The 16,392-nt window shown below is 37.4% G+C and overlaps 1 protein-coding gene across 3 annotated transcripts in view; it reads right to left on the reverse strand.

The window, feature by feature from the left end:
* CACNB4 (calcium voltage-gated channel auxiliary subunit beta 4) overlaps positions 456-16,392 on the reverse strand; it is a 151,428-nt gene continuing 135,491 nt past the window's right edge. For all 3 annotated transcript variants that reach the window (XM_005676129.3, XM_013969693.2, XM_018063053.1), the window contains 2 exons: positions 10,054-10,239; positions 456-7,323 (listed from right to left, as the gene is read on the reverse strand). In XM_005676129.3, coding sequence (XP_005676186.1) covers positions 7,063-7,323; positions 10,054-10,239 — 447 coding nt within the window. In that variant the 3' untranslated portion in view covers positions 456-7,062. The remainder of the gene's footprint in view (positions 7,324-10,053; positions 10,240-16,392) is intronic.

Below are 16,392 nucleotides of genomic sequence, written 5' to 3' on the forward strand. Positions count from 1 at the left end.
GCCTGTGAAACATCATGTCATAAGCTACATGCCATCCATGGAATTCTTACTAGTGCAAAATACCTTTGGAAACTTCTGATAATTGTTTAATAATATAGAGGTTTCTTGTGAACAATACAGTTCATTGTTTATCTTTCTATATTCAATCCTATTTCATACATATATTGTAACATTCTATTTCACACGTGGTTATGCATTTGTGTGTGTATGTGTATGTATTTAACTACATGCTCTTTCCCAACATATTAATAGTACTTCTTTTGTGAAGTACTTCATAATACCTAGCAGAGTATTCAGGTAACAGTCATTTAATTGATTCTGAGTTGTGAGGCTAAATGTTTAGACTTTTTTTTGTTTAAGAGATAGAGGAATATACCTACTGATTTCCAGTATATCTTCAGTATATCTCCAGAATAATATAAAGGAGAGGTATAACGCTGGTTTCAGTGTTTTTTTTTTTTTTCATTTATTGTATAAAAGAAAAAAAAATTAATGCAGTTGGTTTGTACACATTTAAATTCCATAAAACAAATCCATAGAAATTAGAATACTATATGCATGCACTCTGCATTTTCTTTGTTAAATGTTTTGGTTCACAAAAATAACAACACATTTTTTTTTCCTTTAAAGCCACTAAAGCAGAGGGAGAACAAAACATGCAGCACTGTACACATTTGCATAGTATATTTTACCCAGCATGCCTTGTAGAATGCTACACATTTACCTATATAAGGAAATAAAAGGGGGTAAATTATCAAAATAAATAATTAAAATTTAAAGAAAGGAAAAATACTGGATAAAGGTATTTTTTGTTGTTATTTTTTGTTTGTTTTTCCACTTTGTAGCTGGAAACACAGCAATAGCTTGGGGTATCAACAGTTCTTGGAATAGCAGGGAAATCTTTTCACATCAGTTTGCCATGTTTACTTTTAGTATTAATAAGTTTATCTGTTTTTCCCTCCCACCAACCTTTCAAAACAACTGCTAATGGCTTTTACTTATGTTTCAAAATAGTATTCGGTATAAAACAAATTGAAGAATCCCTAAATACTTATTGGGACATCTTTATTTATCATTTTGACTATAGGCTGTGAAAAATAGAAAACATTTCAAACATGTCCACAATTCAGAGGAGCCCTGTGAGCTCACTGGATGTTACCTTTTGTAGTGGTTATTGAAGGAGAAGAAATAAGAACAGTAAATATAGTATGAGTCATCACAAAATAAAATTTAATGAGTTTTATAGAAGGGAATAAAGTAAAATAAATTACATCCACAGATTGCAAGGCTCTGAAGTAAATTGCTGGAAAAGTATCAAGCAGCAAGTTAAAAAGATGGTAGATGAAATAAATCTGATAAAACTTAGAACTAAATCTATATACTTTTAAAAAATACAACTGCCAAATTTAACAGTGGATTTTGTTATAAGTTTGTGCTATAACAAATGTGCTTCTTTCTCCTCAACTTATTTTTATATTATTGGCAAAATATATATCTTTTATAATTTTGTACTGTACAATATATGTTTTTGCTACATTATTTTTCTACTGCTAATGCAGATTAGAAATAACAACATAGATTTATTTTGGCAATAAAATGCTTTCATTTTAATAATGTCCCAGAAAATATTGTAAGGCATATGAAAAAGAGTATGCAACAATATAGCATTAATGATCCTGCATCTTCAAATACATCCCTTATACATACAGAAGTCACACTGATTTCAGTTAAAGATGTGTGAAAGTGGCATGCAAGCAGTGCAAGAGTGACCCCTACATATACGCATAGCCATTTGTTGAGAAATTTAAGTGTTCAGAACATAACCAAGAACACTTACAAAGTATTGAAAAGCTAGAGGCCAGCCACTTTTAGTTCCTAGATAGTCTTCACATTTAGGCTGTAATTCAAAGAGGAAGCATCAGTGTATTCCCCAGACACTCTAAATGCATTAGTAACATTTTCTACCATCTTTCTACGAACATTTTAAATACATCAAAAGAAACAAAGGAAAATTTCATATGTAACTATGACTCCCCCAAACTCATGACTATTCACTCTTATTTATATATTTTCATGGTAAGTGGGAGTTACAGCCCTTAGTCAAGATTATCCAATGAAATATTATCTAGTCCTTTCAAATCATCCCTTAATTACATGAAGCATTTGGTATGAAACCATCCGCAAGCAGAGAGAAAGAGTTGCTATATGAGGATGAGTTTCATTTGAGCAAGTCTATTTAACAAATCGATAAACCTTTAAAAAGTAATTTTTGAATGCTGTTGCTGTTTGATATAAAACTGATTACTATTTGACTAACTTGACTGCAACAAAAGAGTTATCCTTGGTGTCTGACAACTATAATATTGAGTGGTTTGGTTATGATAAAGAAGAGGACTTTTCTGTGCTCTGTCCTATAGACATAGCTTTAATAAGTAACTTGACAATTATGGCATTAACAATATTTAAAGGTATAAGGAATTGAAGAAACAAATTTAATTATATAATTTTCTATCATGTTTTCATTCATAGTTATTCAAAGAATGAGTTTTATATAATTCATAAAGAAAAGAACATGTAACAGTGTTATGAAAGACAGAAATATAGGCAAAAATATAAAAGAAATAGGGGTACATTCCCATTTATTTGAAACATTCATATGAATTTGTTCCAATGGCCTGGGCTTCCAAGATGGCCAAATGTATGCAGGAAAAGTCAAGGATCAACAAAATTTGAATTTGCAAACCAGCTGCACTTAAACATCAGGTCTCTGAATCTGCTTTTAGAGTTTGATGATATAACAAATTGCATAAAAAAGCAATTTCCTTGCAGTCTGTCTTGTTTCCTATGATTACTGACTTACTAAATGTTTACCTTGCCTCTTGATAAACTGTGAACCGATTCAAAGAAAATTTCACTAACATGGAAGAAATGAAAGGGTGGCGAGCATTTTGGCAACAATTTAAAATCCAAAGGGAAAGTATATTTTAACACTTTATTCAGTTAGCTTTGCAGCAAGGGTTAGCAGTAAGAGTAATAAATTCACTACTTATTGAAAAGTGTTTTTCTCTTTAAAGACAGATTGTCTTCTCTAGAGAAGAGGTAGTGTAAATATCAATATATAGGGCAATTTCTATAGTGAAGTGAAAGTTTCTCAGTCATGTCTGACTCTTTGTAACCCATGGACTGTATAGTTCATGGAATTCTCCAGGCCAGAATACTGGAGTGGGTGACTGTTCCCTTCTCCAGGGGATCTTCCCAACCCAAGGATAGAACCCAGGTCCCCCACATTGCAGGCAGATTCTCTACCAGCTGAGCCACCAGGGAAGCCCAAGAATATTGGAGTGGGTAGCCTATCCCTTCTCCAGCAGATCTTCCCAAACCAGGGATCGAACCGGGGTCTCCTGCATTGCAGGTGGATTCTTTACCAGTTGAGCTTCTGTAGTGGCATTTTGTTGTTTTTATTTTTTACCCAATGCCAAAATAAAATTGTGTAATTAAGAAAGTACACTGGCATGCAAATTAAGGTTGCCTAGAAACATTCTTAACAGACATCCTGGGTCTCAGCCACATGTTATGATATGTTCATCCAAGGAGTTTAAATTTGCAAACCATCTTTTGGCATTGATTCCTTCTCTCCCTCCCTTTCACTGCCCTAGATTCCTAGTATGAATTTTAAGGCCCTCACACAAAAGACAAGTTCAAGTATGCAGGTATGAAAAAAGGTTAACATTCCAAAAATACACTTTGCAAACAACAACAATAATAATTAAAGTAATTAACAAATTATTCAAAGGGAACATAAAATTTTCTCAGAATTTGTTTTATATTTAAAAAATTCATTTCATTAAGAACTAAGTGCAAAGACATACCATCACATAATTAAGACTCTCTTATTAGGAAAGACTATCGGTCTGAATTGTGAATTTTAATTTTCTTTCCAATAGAACTGTATAAAGATAAGATAGAATTATCAGTCATTTAAAAACATATCTAAGTGCTGCTTTAAATACTGGAGTAAACATTGCTGATAATAATACTGGAGTGACATTACAGCCTTGAGAATCAACATCAGGATTGAAAAATTACATTCCTTTTTTCCCAAGACTACATTTCCACACGGTCACACGAGTCTACATTGTTACATGTTTGCTGACTGAGATTACAGAATATGTTTTACATATTCTGAAATTATATATGCTGAAAGTACAGAATATGTGGTTTATACTACAAGTTAATACAGCCTCAAAACATTCTAAGACTTGTTTCCCCTCCTTATCATTTGCTATTGTTAGATGAAACCCATTAAAAACAAAGTATTTGTGGAATATGTATTTTCCAAAGGTTCTTGATGTGCTTGGCAAAAATAAAATTTTTCATTTAGTATGTATCTGTATTTTAGTATCAGTTGCACAATAAACTCTAAGGCTTAAGAAAAAAAAGGAAAATGCATATCCCTTATTCATTTGGAAAAGACAACTTATTAGAAAAGGAAGGGGAAAGAATGTGCCAAAGCCAAGTAAAAATTTAAGTATATCCATCAAGAAAATATACATTATACCCTTTCCAAGGTTGTTAGCTTTTGAATAAGAACACAAAGCAAAACAGGTGTGGATGCTAGATGGTAAAGGAAAGATTGGTCTTGTGCACAGACATTGAACAGACCTCTCTTTTTATCAGCATAACATGGAAGACACAGAAACTAGGCATTGAGAGGTCTTTAAAAATAATAGATTTTTAAAAGTTGAAAGAATATGGTAATCTTGCTGACTAGGAAATATATGTAAATGCTGTTACAGCTACCTGCTGTAAAATGTAAGTATCTTAAAGTAGTTAAATGACCAGATTGCTAATGCTACTACAGAAAAAGCTGAACAGCTGTCTAGTCTAAGTTTTAAACACCTTGGTGCACTCCTTGCAATTAAATACTTTTATGCGCACAAATAAGAAACCAGGAAAGCATATAGAAAAATGTTTTAGCTAATGTCTTCTTTCTCATGCAAATATGTGCTGTACATGTAATAAGTATATTTGTTTGCTGGAAAATGCTCTTCTGTGCTCTAACAAAGTATTTAGTAATGGTAGGTTGTATGTTTATTAAAGTGCCTAGTGGATATAAGTCTTTTAAATGTCTTAACTGAAAGGTTTGTAAGCTTCACTAGATGACGAAAGAACCTCACAAGCCAGTATCACATATTAACTTCAAGAATTCACTGAGCCCACAGTTTTTAATTCTATCAAATATTTCAATAACTCACATAACTATGGATATCCTCATTATCAGCTAAACAGGTTCATAATGGGGTATGCACAGTGAACAACAGAAGGAGAGGGCATTGCGGAGGGTCAATAATGAGGTTCAAGATATAACTAATCAAGAGTAGGGAACCTATTTTCATGGTCAAGAAAATTATTTAACTGGTGCATGCTTTGAGAGCATAAACACTGAAAAGCTTGGATAGGGGGAAATAAGGTAACAGAAAATGAATTATCATTGTTTTCCAAAAAAATAGGCTTTATGACGTAGTAGTAGAAAAGGATTTTTATGCCTGATCCTATGGGGGCTTTAGAAAAACAGACTCTTAGAAACAAAAGTCTTTTCCTAAAGACTTTTGTGTATTGTATAAAAGAGTCAATTTCAATAGTTTCTTGGATCAGAGTGAATCTAAGGCTTCTTTGATCATATAAGACATAAGATCACCGATTCCATTCTTATAGCCACTGGAAAAACTGTGAAGACTTAATAGGTAAAGAAGAGTGTTCATTAGAAATAAGGCAGTTCAATCTTCAAATTCTTTATAATTCTCTTAAATAAAAAAGATATTTTAGTGAATAAATCTATTCTGAATCTACGAGTTTTTTTACTGCAAGCTTTTAAATTCGTTTTCATAGTTTTTCAATTAATCATTTTGTATAAACACAGCTTTCAATATCAAAATTCAATGTGTTCATGTAAAACAAAAAACCCGTAGCATGATTATAAAGAATTTGGTGAAGGGCTAGCACATTCAGACACTCAAAGGCAGAGACTGAGGGAAGCAATGGAAAGATACTGAATTGTGCTGGTGGGAAGCACAAACATATTTGTGGTAAGTGGGACAGATGAAATCTCAACTGGAGATGTTTAGCCTTGCACTCAGGAGGATCTGTGTTATCCTTAGAGTCTGACTTCAGATTCCTGGATGGATGTAGTCGTGCTCAAATTGATGAAAGGGGAAACAACACCCCATTTTCCATCTTGCATAACCAACTATGATTGGGCTTCTCTTTACTATCCTCTCTCACTGCTAAAGAAATGTTGAATTTCTTTGCCAACTTCAAACATGGTAACAGTTGTGACGAAACAAAAAAGCAGAATACTTTGAATACAACAGCTGTGCCAGAAGAGAAATAAAAAATATTAAAATCTGAGGAGACTAAAGAATTTTTGCATTAATTTGAGATTTGTTTTTGGCACTATGAATCCATTTGGTAAGTTAGAAAAGCCATTCTGGCAATGTTAACGTGTATTAAAATGTTTATACATTCCAACTTTAAGTGTAAATTTAGCTTCCAGCAAATAAATACAACAGCTGGTTTTCACTTCTATTGGTATTTTGACTCTCCTATTAATTAGTTTCTTTTTTTTTTTCAGATTTTTAAATTGATTACAACATGCTCAAGTAGACTTTCTAGTCGATTCACCCAAATTCCAACAGGAATTGGTTTATAAATTGGTTCCAACTGGAACTGGTCATTTGGAATTTCCAGCATGGGAAATTGTTTTATATGTGCCTTGATAAGTACCCTAAATTACAAATTGATGTGTCTAAATCTAATGAAGAAAACAAAAGGTACTGCTACGTAAATGTTGCACTTAAAAATATCTGTATGATTGGGCATCTGAGATCCATCTAGACTTAAGGGCATAATGTACATTTTTTTGCCCCTTCTTAGCATCAATGACAGCAGCCCATAAGCACAGTCAGTACTGTGCTGCGCTTGCCACGTTAAGATGACTGGTTGTATCCTAGCAGCGCTATGGCAAATCGTCAACAGATGAACTTTTTGTTTGTTTCTGCAGACTCAAAGCCTATGTCGAGAATCATGGCTATATCCCCCGGGAGATCCTCGGTTCCTGTGAGGTTTGTAAGTGTCCTGGTATGAGTCAGGATAATCTTCTTCCACCAGAGGGTAATGATCTCGGCTATGCTGGGAACTGGAAGACAAGCGGTTCCTACTCTTCCGAGCCCTTTCATTGTGATAATTTTCATCAGAGGTCATTAGACTTCGTCTTTCAACTGGAGAGTTCTCTGTGGAGTGGTTGCTGTGCCTCAGACGCTGACTCTAAAAATATCAGATGGTTCACTGGTTAAATCACATCCGCTTTGTTCACATAGAACATGCAAATGTATGTACAACAGAAGGATCTGTACAATAAGAAACTAAATATTTGACTTAATAAAACATTCTGATGTACAAATGGTCTGCTCGAAATATCTGGTCTTATGTATTTGGTATACAACATGAGAAGAGGCTTAAAGTGCTGGTAGTTTGTGAATTTTAATTACATAACACTGCATACTTATGCTTCCTATGAAAAATATAAAAGTGAAAGTTAACTGCTGAATGGAATTTAGTATATTCAGGAGAGCCTAATAATTCCACTTCTATTGCAAAAATGAGGATTATTTTACTATTGGAAAATAAGTTGAAGTTCAGAATATTATCTGCTATTTTTTCTTCCTCTCTTGAACTGATAAAAGCTTCCTCCTAAAGTCACATACTTCTTTATCTAGTTGAATGTTCCTTATACCTTTTAAAAATATTTTAGTAAAATTATGATTTGTACTGCCCATAAAATATTTGTTTCTACATCCTACATAAATGCAAGACTCAGCAACATTGTCTCCAAAGAAGTATACAATAAATTGAAGCCAGCTAACTGATACATTGACAATTCTTGCTTCCTCCAACTGAAATGTCCAGGAAAAATAATCCTCAGAATATAAACTAAATTTCTCTGATAACATGAAATTAATATCTTCAGTCACTTATTTAAGTGCTCAGTAAATGCTGTTAACATTTTTCTTCAAATCTCAGGAAAACAGGTATCCTTAGCTGTGCCTACCTGCTTAAGTAGGTTGCCTCAGTTAAGAAACAGGATACTGAGAAACCAAAGACCAAGGTGCATTTTCTCTAAAGGATACTCACCTTCAGCGGGAAACTCATTCAACAGTCACAGCCTCTGCCTCTAGCCCCAACTAGGGGTCTAACAATTAAGCGCCCATGGTTACTAGGAGAACTTGGCCCCAGGATCAAGGGCACCACGTTAACTCAAGTGGGGGAACCACTCCAGGTGGATGTCTGAGAGGTGCTAAGTCAGGAGTGTTATATTCATAAACAAAGTACATTTCATCCCTACCAACTTGTGTAGGTGGAATCACATTGCTTCATTTATCCATTTCCCCTCCCACAATGTATAGCTCGGAGCCAACTCTAACTGGTCAGTGGGTGTGCCACGCTCGGGTCAGCATGCAGGCGGTAAAGCAAGGAAAGAAAGAGTCCCAGTGCCCACACACACACTGCATATTATAATAGGATGTTTCCCAAGTTCATTTCCAGCCACAAACACTATTTATTTATGTGGTAGGTTTTTTTTTTCTTACAAAGATGTAGCTTTGTAAAAGAGTAATAGAGTTCTAATAACATTTCAGAGAGTGCTCTGGAGTTAACTCTACACGATCCACATTATGACTATTACAACCCATTAATACAATACTAGTCACGATGCAAGAGAACTCGACTGACAACCATTCTTCAATCAGCTGGGGGTCTGGCCACATTCCCACAGCTGCTTGGTATCATGTAGATTCATATGATATTCATTCATATTCATATCAGATTCACTTCATATTATAATGCCTCTGGCTCCCCACGTCTGGCCCTGAGCACAGCACCTGAACAGCAAGAAAGTGAGCCTCCTGATCCTGCATTCATCCCCCATTCCCCTAAAGGCCATAGGTGATGGCCAAGGTGGGCCTTGCTAACCCCTAAGAAAACTCAGAGATCTGTCACTATTTCCAACCAAGATGATTCTACTCTGCGCATTCTGTTTGCACATGGACAGGCCCTGCAGCCTGTGGGGCGGGGTTAGGTAAGATTGGTCATAATGTCTGTCTCTCCCTCCTCACTTAGCTGGTGCTATGCCTGACAGCGCCACCACTGTCTAATCCTGAAGAAGTGATGTGGAGAAGTAATGAAAAGACCCTTGACTAGTAGGTAGTAAGTTTCTTACAGGGTTTAGACATAGCGGAGATGAGTTCATTTTTGGCCAGCACTAGCACTTGTGGGATCTTAGTTCCTGAACCGGGAATCAAACCCTTGCCCCTTGCATTGGAAGCGCAGATTCTTAACCACTGGACCACCAGTGTAAGCAGAGGAGGGATGAATTTAAGTAAAAGTCATTATAAATGAACAGAGTACCAAATTGTAAGGAAAAGGCCATTCTCTGGATAATTCTGTCTGGGGTAGACCATGACTAGGTAATGCATTCTGTGTGCGTTGCGTGTGCTTAGTCACTCAGTCGAGTCTGACTCTTTGCAGCCCCATGGACTGCAGCCCGCCAGGCTGCTGTGTCCATGGCAATACTCCAGGCAAGAATACTAGAGTGGGTTGCCATGTCCTCCTCCAGGGGATCTCCCCAACCCAGGGATCGAACCTAGGTCTCCTGCACTGCAGGCTGATTCTTTACCATCTGAGCCACCAGGGAAGCCCAGTGCTTTCTGAGCATACAGTAAAATAGTATATGTGAAAGCGTGAAATATCTGAATCTGCAGCCAAAAGATGCGAATCTGAAGAATTTTTTTGCTAATACTTTATAGCAAGTATATGAACCAAAGTCATTTGAGTGTGTAAAATGTAAAGTAGTCTATATGAGTAGCCACTACTTTAGACTTTTTGATATAGTAACGTACACGATTCTCTCTTCAGAGTAAGGACAATCCCAGTCTCCATCTCAATCGAGTTTCCTATAGAAGCTTAAATGTAAGGTTGTAAAAGCACAAGTGACACTACCTGTAACCCAGAAATTGCTGTGGGATATGGCGAGAGTGCTGTTGAGCCCAGGTTCCTTCCAAGCAGTGGGGTCATGGGGGTGCTACCGGTCGTGTGGGTGGCACGCCAGTAGGCCTCAAGGTACTCTCCCAGGTGTTCACATGCATCCTCCAGCTGATTCTCATCTAGTATGACATCGAACATTTCCTGCAGATAAAAAGAAAATCCATTTTATTTATACTTCAAATGTTAGACCATGAAACCTGAAATTCTATTTCATGCAGATAATGTTGTTTCTAACGTCCAACAGCAAATATCAAATTTGAGGGGATGTACCGGCAGTTCCTAAAGTTAAAGTCAAATGAAGAACTGCAAGGTTGACCATGTACAAATTGGGACAATGACATAAAAATGGGAATACTCATTAGATATCTGGATCTTTCATTATTTAGGGGGAAAAAAAAGATGAGGTACATAAAGAAGAGTTCTAAGTAGAATATAGTGAAAACACATATGTGTTTATATCTTTATCTGTATATTCCTATAGATACTTACTGAATATTTACTTACTTCAGAATATGAGAGAAGCAAGTTAATGGCACTGAAAGAGGAGTTCTAAAAATGTTTCAGTAACAAATGTATCACAGAAATAAACATTTCATCTCGCAAATTATGTTGGAGGAAATAACATTTACTTGGGTAATTTTATTTTTTAACATTTGTTTACTTATTTGGCTGCACTGGGTCCTAGTTGTGGCCCGCAGGATCTTTTTTTTTGGGTGCACAAACTCTAGTTGTGGTGCGTGGGGTCAGTAGTTGCCACATGCTGCCTTAGTTGCTCCCTGGCACGTGGGATCTTAGTTGCCCAACCAGGGATCGAACTCACACCCCCTGCACTGCAAGGCAGATTATTAAGTACTAGTCTACCAGGGAAGTCCCTACTTGGGAATTTTTAGGATGTTTGTGAAATGATGTAATCTCTCTCATGATAAAACAACACGACAGGTAAAGGATTAATAGTAGAAAATCACAGTATAGTCTTCCTGCTGCTAGAGGATAATTGTGTGAAATAGTTAAACAAGGGGTCGGGGAGGGGTCACACAGTGCCTGGTGTCCATGTGTCTGTCACTAAGGACACCTGTTCATAATCTGGAAGTTGCTCTGTAGGAATAGAGTGGCCCCTCTGTCGCTGCAGTGTGGTTGGGAACACGGAGAGAATATAACTGGGACACCGATTCTCTGAAGGGTCAGCCTCATAGAGATAAAAGCCGTTACACAGGTAAGTGAGAGTACATCCTTGACTTTCAGCAGCTGAATCCACACCTTGCCTGCTGCACCACTTCTACCGCCCCCACTTGCTTTTTCACAAGCTCATTTTAGCCAAAGAAGGAGCTTCCAGTACTGGATTCAATGCAGGGTTGCTGCCACCCAGACTTGATGCTGCAGGTGGATTGTCGGTTTTCAGCAACTGGATGGCTCTGGGTTGGTGGGGGGTCAGCTGACTCACTCTCATCAATGTGAGGGCTCCCTGAAGCAGAAGTCACCATGGAAACAATCTCTCTCCCAACATTTACTCTTTGAATGTTTCATCACATCAATCTTTACTGAACATTTTGACCCTAATTTGCAAGGCAGTGAGAAGTATTTAGCAACTAGGAAATAATAAGGTGACTTCAGTCTAAGCCAACTGGTGTTTGAGAAGAGAGCCAGCTGAAGTCATGTAGAAACCTTTCCCCCATAAGAATGCTTATTAGTGGATTTCAGATGGGTTTTTGCATATTTTATTCATTCATAAAATATTTACTTGATACCTATTCTGTGCTAGGCATTGTGAGTATACTGTGGCAAAGAAAACAGACTCCACCCTTATGCTCAAGAAGCATTCACTCTGGGTAAGAGACACGTATTAAAATCCATAATAGTCTATGCCACACTGGGACTTCAATTCAGAACAACAGAAACTGAACCATTGAATGTTCAGAATTGCAGCTTAAAGTTATGGATATAGAAGGAGGTGCAGAGTGATATGTGAAAGTCAAATTTATGAGGGAGGGGAAATTATGAGTAAGTCAAAGAATTCTATCTGTAGAGAGAAGAGAATAAAATAGAGAGGAGCAAAAGACACAATGGAAGAGACCATACAGTCCATGAGAGAATGAGAAAACAGCTAGGTCCACAGTGTCAGTCAGCATATATCCTTGTAATAAATCCTCTTCCCACTATCGCAAATCAAGCGGGTATCTGTCTCTTGAAATCAAAAGCTCCCTCCTAAACCTAAACCATCAACCATCAACCTAAACCATCAACGGTTACAAATGTAGACTCTGAAAAATGTCCCTAATGCTCTGACATACACATTGCATTCTCTGATGGCCTTGCAATGCTTACTTGAATGGAACAAAATCAGCCCCATCCCAGAGGGTGTGCATACACTTAGACGAGACAGGAAGAAGAAAGAGGAAACTGGCCAGCACAAAGGACCACTCTGTCAGCCATTCCAGGCTAAAACTGGCCACAAATTCCAGACTGTATTTCATCTGGAGTCTGCTGTTTATATAGTGTTATTTATGTTAACTGTATAATTCAATTACATAAATCTCATTCTATAATATGGGATCTCAACAACGTGTAGTCTCATGTACACACTGCTATGTTTAAAATAAACAACCACCAAAGTCCTACTATATATAGCACAGGGAACTGTGCTCAACGTTATGTGGCAGTCTATATGGGAGGGAAGTTTGGGGGAGAATGGATACATATACACGTATGGCCAAGTCACTTTCCTGTCTGTCTGAAATTATTACAATGTTGTTAATTGGTTATACTCCAATATAAAATAAAAAGGTTTAAAAATACAAAAATAATTAAAATAAAAATTTACAAAGCAAAACAAAAACAAGCAAAAAAAAACCCCCAGAAACCAAAGGGTAGTCTCAATAACTCTTGCCTGGAAAATTCCATGGACGGAGGAGCCTGGTGGGCTGCAGTCCATGGGGTTGCTAAGAGCCGGACACAACTGAGCGACTTCACCTTCACTTTTCACTTTCATGCATTGGAGAAGGAAATGGCAACCCACTTCAGTGTTCTTGCCTGGAGAATCCCAGGAATGGGGGAGCCTGGTGGGCTGCTGTCTCTAGGGTCTCACAGAGTCAGACACAACTGAAGCGACTTAGCAGCAGCAGCAGCCACAGTCTCAACAAGTCATTTTCTTGTTTTCATAAACTCTCAAGTTAGTGAACCATCCAGAGACACTTGGACTAGGGGTTCTAATTATCACAGCCAGGACTGCAAAGCCCAGAGAGGGCAAAAAGTGGTAAGGAGCACCCATTGCAAAGCATTATTTGAATGAGATTTCTATCTTCCTGTCTATTCCACATGTTATTAATACATTGTATTAATAACAATGTAGACAGAATTAAACATACACTTAATTACAAGTAGTTGAATAAAGTGCTTTCCTTTGCCAATGGATAGAATTTGTATGCATCAGCACATGGCTGTTTGCTGAAGTCTCATTCATTTCTAGGAAACTAAGCTTTTGCACTGCTAAAAAGACAGCTATACGATGGAAGATGATTTGAAATTGCTTTTAGGCTTTCAAAAGCACAGAGCAAAGCAAATTTCAGCTTTTGAATGAATACTGACATATGCAGCTTATTCCCAACTAAGAGGAATCTCACAGCCTTGCTATCTATGACAATTTTTCCTTTCAACTGTTTAGGAAATAACACAGCTGATTAGACCAGAGTGTTACAAAATGAGGATAAGGCAGGAAAAAATTTTTTTAATTATACAAAGAGAAATTCAAAGAAAAGCAGACGAATAAATTATGCAAACCAGCTCTGCCAATGTTTCATAAGTTTAAAGGTTCAAGTGCAGTTAGCTCTTCACTGTGTAATATGTGAGGCCTCCGATATGGGATATGGATGCAGAGAGCTATCTAATCAGAAGAGGGTGTGGGTAATGGGACAGTCACAGGCAGTGAGGGGTTACCCACTCGGTGACACCATGCCCTTGAGACTGCTGGAGATAGGGGTAACGCTGAGCTGTTTTCAAAGCACTGACACGGCACGCGCCTCTGACATTCTGTGATGAGATATTTTCTTCAGCTGAGCTGAGCAGAAATAATGCAGCTGCCAAAGTAAATAAGGAGTGAACGGAAGAGTCAAAACAAGTCACCAGAAAATCAGGCAGAGGAGGTCCCTTTTCTGGACAACCTCTTTCAGAAAAATGAAAAAACTAAAGCCTGAGAAATAACGAGTGAAAAACATGCCTCTAGCTTATCCAGTGGTCCAGAAATCAAATGGCAGGAAATAAAGGGAGAAAGATTGAAGCTGAATATAATAGGAATGAAGAAAGTCTGCAATAGCTTTTTAAAAATAATTTAAGTATGTAAACATCTGTCTAGTTCTTCATTCACGGAGTATCACATACTTGCCCAAGGAAGATATCTGAATTAGAGCAACCTGAGTTAGAGCAAGCCATCCTGGTTTGCCTGGGACTGAGTACTTCTCAGACGTACTTTGAGTGTGCAAATCTGCAAAACTGGGGAGAATCGGAAGGTAGGTCATGCTGGTCTTCAGAAAACATGGAGTACTTTTCAGTTACTACACTGACGATTTCAACAGGTTCCATTTCTTTCCTTTATAATACATTCTCCTGGGTGGGAGGATATAGAGAGGGAATGGGCAAGTCTTTATGACTGTGAAATGAATACTTTCTAGCAAAGAGGGAGAATCTCGTTAAAACAAAAATAATTTCTAACATGTTTTATCTAGGAGTTGTTGTTAAATGTTTTAAAACTAAAAGTTTATAAAACTTAGAAATGAATGCTTCAGTTGAATCCTAACTTTTTTGTTAAACTGGTACAGCACTAAGTAGCCAGGGGATTAAATATATATAAACTCTCCCATGGTATAAACATTGCTTTCATTGATTCGTTGTGCAGAGATAGAACCTCACATGGGGCATCTTTCCTAGTTCTAAGTGGAAAAAAGAAATAATAGGGGTGAGCATAGTTTTGCCTCTTTATTATTGGAACATAGAGATCTTTAATTTGCCACCACGTAAAAAAATGACTGGCAAGCACTATTCAGTGAAATGAAATGGCTGAATGGCAAATAGGCAATGCTAATTATAAAATAACCAGCCAATGTTTCTTTCATGTCAGAACTGCATTCTTTATATTATTAAAGCTTTGAATTCCTGAGTACTCAACTCACTGGTCAACTAGTGATAGGAAACTCTAAGTTAAAGGGATTTTGAAAGATTTAGGAGTACTTTGGGGGATAAAGGAAAGCCTACCAATATCATGTGGCTCTAGCAGTTAGTTTCAGGCACAGTTTCCACTTTAATGAGCCAAAAGGGAAACACAATCATAATTCCTACCACTGATCTGTGGAAAGCAGGAAGGTGAAGAATATGGTGACTCTGATACCTTTTAGTTCCTCTGTTTTAATGATCTATGACTTTCATTCTGAACCCAAACACATTTTCCTCACCACACCCATGCATACTGTTCATTCTTTTTTTCAAAAAAATAGATGGTTCTGCTTTTTATTTATTTATGTATTGGCTGTGCTGCCCAGCTTCAGTTCAGTTCAGTTCAGCCACTCAGTTGTGTCCGACTCTTTGTGAGCCCATGGACTTCAGGCCTCCCTGTCCATCACTAACTCTGGGAGCTTGCTCAAACTCATGTCCATTGAGTCGGTGATGCCATCCAACCATCTCATCCTCTGTCGTCCCCTTCTCCTCCCACCTTCAATCCTCCTCAACATCAGGATCTTCTCAAATGAATCACTTCTTTGTATCAGGTGGCCAAAGTATTGGAGTTTCAGCTTCAGCATCAGTCCTTCCAGTGAATATTTAGGACTGATCTCCTCTAGGATTGACTGGTTTGATCTCCTTGCAGTCCAAGGGATTCTCAAGAGTCTTCTCCAACACCACAGTTCAAAAGCATCAATTCTTTGGCACTCAGCTTTCTTTATACTCTAAGTCTCATATCCATACATGACTACTGGAAAAACCGTAGCTTTGACTAGATGGACCTTTGTCAGCAAAGTAATGTCTCTGCTTTTTAATATGCTGTGTAGGTTGGTCATAACTTTTCTTTTAAGGAGAAAGTGTCTTTTAATTTCATGGCTGCAGTCACTGTCTGCAGTGATTCTGGAGCCCAAGAAAATAAAGTCTCTCACTGTTTCCATTGTTTCCCCATCTATTTGCCTTGAAGTGATGGGACGAGATGCCATGATGTGAGAGTTTCGAATGCTGCCTTTTAAGCCAACTTTTTCACTCTCCTCTTTCACTTTCATCAAGAGGCTCTTTAGTTCTTCGCTTTCTGCCATAAGGGCGGTGTCA

Source organism: Capra hircus, chromosome 2 (genome assembly GCF_001704415.2).
Source record: "Capra hircus breed San Clemente chromosome 2, ASM170441v1, whole genome shotgun sequence".
Classification (NCBI taxonomy): Eukaryota; Metazoa; Chordata; class Mammalia; order Artiodactyla; family Bovidae; genus Capra; species Capra hircus.